The sequence below is a fragment of the Thermobia domestica genome, chromosome 5, assembly GCF_964235325.1.
Source record: "Thermobia domestica chromosome 5, izTheDome1.hap1.1, whole genome shotgun sequence".
Taxonomy (NCBI): Eukaryota; Metazoa; Arthropoda; class Insecta; order Zygentoma; family Lepismatidae; genus Thermobia; species Thermobia domestica.
Window position 1 is genome coordinate 112,184,238 of NC_137458.1, and position 5,966 is coordinate 112,190,203.

Sequence of the window (5,966 nt, forward strand, 5' to 3'; positions counted from 1 at the left end):
AAGGACATCGGTCACGTTCTGGGTTTGACTTCCGGAGGAGTAAGTATTCGGACTCGAGCCAAAAATTGTTAAAAGTTATGGGCATCAGCCAAACATGTTCAAAACTGCTGGAACCTGGTTTAAGGTCCTGAACGGTTCGAGCGGCCCGGCTTACAGCTCATTCACTACCGAACCGAACCAAGAAGTGAGCCGCGCCGACAGCTCAAACAACCGAGCCGGTTCGAGGCATTGGCTTAGTTGAGTCGAACCGTGCCGATGGACTAGTTTCAACTTAGGTGGCTCAAACCAATGTTTGGTGACCCATACCAACCAAGCTAGCTCGAGCCATGGGCTCAATTGAGCCGAGTCGATGGCTCGTTCCAACCGAGCCGACTCAGGTCATCGGTTCAATTGGGCCGAGCCGACGGCTCATCCCAACCGAGCCGACTCGAGCTGTTCGCAAAGTTGAAACGAGCCGAGCCGGTTGAGGTCACTACCCGGGTTGGTCTTCTGCTTGGGCTCAAGAATTCCACAGATATGGACACGAAACTTCGGACACAACGACTGTGGAGCTCATCCGTGGCTAAGCGGTTAGGTCCACGTCTCATATAGCCTCGCTGCTGGACGGGAAGTTAAACTCAAAATCAACTCAACTCAACAACGACTGTGGTAACCGTAATACAGCTAGTGATATCAATATATTTATCAAATAGATTATATTTCGTATCTAGTTGACGTAAAACATTGAAAAGTTTTACAACTGATTTGAAAATTCCTATCGTTTAGAATATATGAACATATGGTGAATTAATATTTTACTTGTAGTTATAAATGACTGCTTTATAGGTAAAAAGCAAAAACAAGTTGACTGGAGCGAGTATCGAACGCTGGACCCTTTACACGTGAGTCGTGAATGCTCCACACTCTGCCACACCGCCACTTTATAATGTTACGCGTCGTATCATATATACGGCGAGTCGAAGCTTTAAGACGGTTTCTCTAGGCTATTTCTGGCTGTTGCGCTCTCCCAGTTTGTAATATTAACACTTTAAATGTGCACTACTACCTCGCGATAGATGGCCCCGATGTTCATTTAACAAAGTCTCCTTTTTCCTTGTTTGATATACTCATCTCAGGTAAGTAAATAGAAACAAATGCAAAAGAAGAAGAAGAAGAAGAAGAAAATGGAGATTCTAAAAGTAAAATGTAGACAAATTCACCACTGTTCAGAGGGTGCTATATACAATGCACTAAACAGAGTGTGTCGGTGGGTCGTAGTGGGTATGTAGGTTATGGTGGGATGCTGGTTTATGGTGGGTCACGGTGGATGGTGGGTTGCAGTGGTTCACGTCCTGTTGACCAACAGCCCACGATCTACTTCATCTCTGGTGAGAGGCTTCCAATTCAGCATGGGTGAGACAATATAGGCTTCGTTTTCCGAGACGAGACGTGACAGGTCCTTGTCTGGACTCGTCGCGTTTTAAATGTCTTGAAAGCATTCCATAGCCCCCTCTTGTCCGATTATCAATTCTAACTTGTAAACTTCGTTACATTTCGAAGCCGCACGGCTCCCAATTTTACTTCTATTGTGAGGTTTACGAAAGAAAATGAGACGAAAGAAGTCTAGATAACAATTTGTCTCGTTTTGGAAACACGAGATGACACCGGGATAGCCACGAGACCAGTGGCGGATCTAGATAGTAAAAACTGAAGAACTGCCTGAATTCAGACTATGATAAGTATATCATGACCTTGCTATAAACTTTCAAAACTATATAAATAATAGCTTAAATTATTTTCATCAATCTGAAACTGGGGGCCTAGGCCCCCGGCTCCGAGCTAGATCCGCCACTGCACGAGACGAGACACAGGTTTTTTCTCACCTCTCTAAAACGAGAAATTTTCACATGACGAGACGAAACAGGCAACTGTGTTGTGTCTAGCGCATCATAACCATTTATTTTATAAAGTTCTGTTTTCATCTTATCAAATTATTTCTCGAAATCCGACCTCGTTTCATCTTCGTTTCATTGACTGTCATTTTTTCATTCACTAACTTGTGTTCATAATTGTAATTTTAAAAAATCATTCTACCACTTGAGAAGTGCAATTAACATATGATAGGTTATAATGGTGTTGTGAATATTTGTTATGTGTCTAATTGTTTGAAACCAGTGTATATTTAGACAATCGATATTATGTGGGGTTAATTGCATTGATCTATTACTACTTAACTGTCTATGTATGGTATATCAGTAAGTGTAGTGCTCTACGTTTCCCTTCGTAGAACAAAGTTGTTTGAACACTCTGGATTAAGTGTTATTGGATTGTATAATAGTCTAGGCATGCAACTTTGATGGGGAAATGGAAGTTAGGACTACAGCATGAAGGGTGGAAAGAGGGATCTTTTCTTTTTTTATTATTATTATTTTTCTCTTCAAATGTCTGTAGTGCATTGCATGTTCCGTCCACTGTATCGCTATCTGTCCTCGCTGTTTCCTTCAGGCGTTATTCAGCCTGCCTCCGTGGCTAGCCTCTGCATAGCAAAAGTCACGAGTGTAATATGCATGATTCACGTCTAACGCAGAGTTGCAATAACTACGCTTTGTCGTTAACAAATGTAGTGCTTTTGCTGTCTTGAATATGAATAAAACTGATTGTGAAAAAATACCTAAATACGAATCTGCTAAAAGTCTACTCATATAGTATAATATTGTAGTCTCAATATGGTCCCTCATCCCAAAACTTGTGATTGTTTTCACAGGACATATTTGTGGAGAGGGGGAGTTGTGTAAGTCACAATTTTTTGGCATTCGGGATATTAGTGATATGTTGTTCGGATCTTGGAACCTTAGGTGATAACGCTTGCAATTATTACTTTGATGTTTTATAGCTGTTTGTATTCGACATTCTTATTATGTAAGCGTCTATTTGTCATCTAGTTGATTTGAATGGAAGTATCACACTCTCAGTTCCGGGAACATCTCTCTCTCTCTCTCTTCATCTCAGAGGTAAAGATCGGCGAAAGGGCAAAAGCGCATAGAAAATTTACGGAATTTCTGACATGATGGTCTCTCCAATACGCACATTTCTGAAGAAATTTACCTATCGTAGAGACACACATGGGCGAAATTCGGGAAAATTTCCAGTTTTTCCGGTCACCACCTTGTAATAAAACACCTGATTAAATATACTTCCTTCTTCATTTTCATTGTTTCACTTCTCTAATAAATTTCACCGAAATTTTTACGGTTTTCACTTAACATATTAAACGGGTAATACGCATTGTTTTACCACCTTTCATGTGATGTATGCATTATTTCAAATAGAAATAAAAATATACTGATTGGAGCAGATTCGAACCGCTGTTCTTTGAATTTTTAATCTAGCGCCATAACCACTACACCAAGATTGTTGCTTGATAAGCGCTTAGTTGTTGGCATATTTGTTAGTATTTGTATTTTGTGTTCCCACTTCGACAATTTCTACTCTTTCTTCTCCGTTTACCATCTGTTTCTGGATTTCTGTTTTGGTGTCGTCCTTTATTTACACTATGCACTATTCGTATTCACAGCTTGTACCCTTCTTCAATGTCTCATTCAGATTAGGCTTTTCTCCTTACCTTCCACTACACTTCTGATTGATTTAATTGTCTTATTCTCTATGGTTAAAGCGTAGGAATGCCCGCCTCGAAAAAGAGATGTACATTTACATTTCTGATAGAGACTACCTATCTAGTAATATAGTTTTCCGGGTATCATCTAAATTTACTAATACCTTTGAATCATTCCTGGTTTGAATAAGATTTCAAGGTGTGATTTCATAGAACTTAGACTGATCTAGATCTGCAATTTTAACACGTTGCAGATCTTTGTGTTTAGATTTTTCAGTTAGGTAATAGGTCGACATTTTTAAATGGATACTACACCACTTATAAGATTATTTTTTACCATTTCATTTTTTCATATTCTTCTTCGTCTATTTGTATTTGTATTCTGATTCTCTACAAAAATGAAGTTACTCATATTTATATACACTTGTATTCAATTGTGTGTGTTATTACTTAGATAATGAAGAAGATGATGATCTTTTAATGAATGTAGAGTATGATACAGATTATATTTATTGTAACCCAGATGAATATGATAATCCAGATGATTATGATGATGAAAGAGCTAATCCTGATTTGATTCAATTTTGTGTTGCTATTGGTATGTTAGATCATTTATTTAAAAAGGGTGTTAAGGAAGATAACGAACGCCTTATCCAAAATATTATTCAGAAGTATATTATGAACTTGTCAGATGAAACATTAGATACACTAACAAATAAACAATGGTCTTATATGCGTTTTAGGGAAAATGTTACAGAAGATTTCATACGTAAATACAAGGATAAGATCAATTGGGAAGACTTAACAAATAATGACTTATCTGAAGATTTCATAAGAGGGTTTGCAGATAGAGTTAACTTGTTGACTATAACATGTTGAGATTTATGTGAAGAGTCATGAGAAGATTTCATAACAGAGTTTGCTGATAAGGTTGATTGGGGGATTATATCAAACGATTATATCAAACAGACAATTATCTGAAGGTTTCATAAGAAAGTTTGCTGATAAGGTTGATTGGGACAAAGTTAGCTCATGTTCACGTTTATCATATTTTATTAGAGAATTTGCTAATAGTGTATGTTGGATAGGGATTTCAACAAAACAACGTTTATCAAAAGCTTTTGTTCTAGAATTTAAAGATACCTAAGAAGCTTCTATTTCTATATAGACAATATTTTGATTAGAGAGCACCTGATGATTAAAAAAATTTCAGAACCTCTTTCACTTTCGTTATCAAATTCTGTAACTATCAAATTCTAAAACTAACTGTGCAATCCTCTGAAATCTTTGAAGAACAGTTTCACCGTAAGGAAGGAAGTTAAAATATCTAAGCACCGCGTTAATTCCAAATTGTTCACAGATAGACCATATTATCGATGTGCTTTTCCCAATTACTACCATAACCTCTCCGCAATATCCACTGTCTATAACACCCGCACACACATCTGTATCTTCTTTTAAACACAAACTTGATCTAGAGAAGATTTTCTCAAAATTTCTCTTTGGTATGTCTATCTCAACTCTAGCTTTAAGTAGATGAGTATGTCCAGGTTTTATTCTGACAGTTCCAGAAGAATAGAAATCATTGCCAGCAGAATCTTTTACCATAACTCTAGGAACAACACTGTATTCATTTAGACAAACAGCCTTCAGAGACATATTATGATACTCACTTCTATGGCATAGTTCATAAAAGATTTAATTTTTTATGACTACTCGAGTAGTTGGAAACTAATTGATCTTTCTCGTTATACCTTTTGGCTTTAGCTGGCTAGAATTCCGTCCAGCTAACCACCACCTTGACAAACTATTCAAACACATAATAACCAATCATACAAATAATAGATTTCTTTAACTAGATCTTCTTCTGATAGTGGTGTCCAAAACTCATTACCTTTGCCTTTACGGATATCTAGTTCTTGTTCCATTAGGTTAAACAGCTTAATACTCTTAGGGTCTCTAAATTTTCGTAAATGATCTCGAGCTTTGGATATTTTCATACGCTTCATTAAGAGGTTTACATAAACTCCTCTTCTGATATCTGATAGCATAATAACAGAAAGGATCATCTAGTTTGTTCTTCTTGTATATGATCAGACAATTGTCTTTTAAACTGTCATTAGTATATGAGTTTGCTACTTCTTTTAAAGTATTGTTTTGAATCCTTAAGTGTTCCATTGGTTGTTCGATTTCTTCTACTCTTGATTCTAATTTTTCGATGTTCCCCTCATGTTGCTTAAAGCCTTAAGTGAAATAATCTTCAATAATATCATAACACTTATCATGGAAATCTTGAGATATCCATAAAGCAATAGAGAGAAATATTTTCTTGTATGCATATGTCCCGGAAACTAGTAGGTCTTTCTCGTTTGTG

General features: G+C 37.0%; 1 protein-coding gene across 1 annotated transcript; it reads right to left on the reverse strand.

Annotated features, from left to right (window-relative positions):
- Positions 1-4,825: 4,825 nt before the first annotated feature.
- LOC145685211 (deoxyuridine 5'-triphosphate nucleotidohydrolase-like) lies at positions 4,826-5,251 on the reverse strand. Its single transcript, XM_081757571.1, has one exon. It carries the CDS (start codon positions 5,249-5,251, stop codon positions 4,826-4,828), a length of 426 nt encoding a protein of 141 aa, XP_081613697.1.
- Between the last annotated feature and the right edge of the window lie 715 nt (positions 5,252-5,966).

What these genes read in the sequence shown, in the direction of transcription:
- LOC145685211 (XM_081757571.1), bottom strand. Translation starts at nt 5,251, where the DNA reads ATGTCTCTGAAGGCTGTTTGTCTAAATGAATACAGTGTTGTTCCTAGA.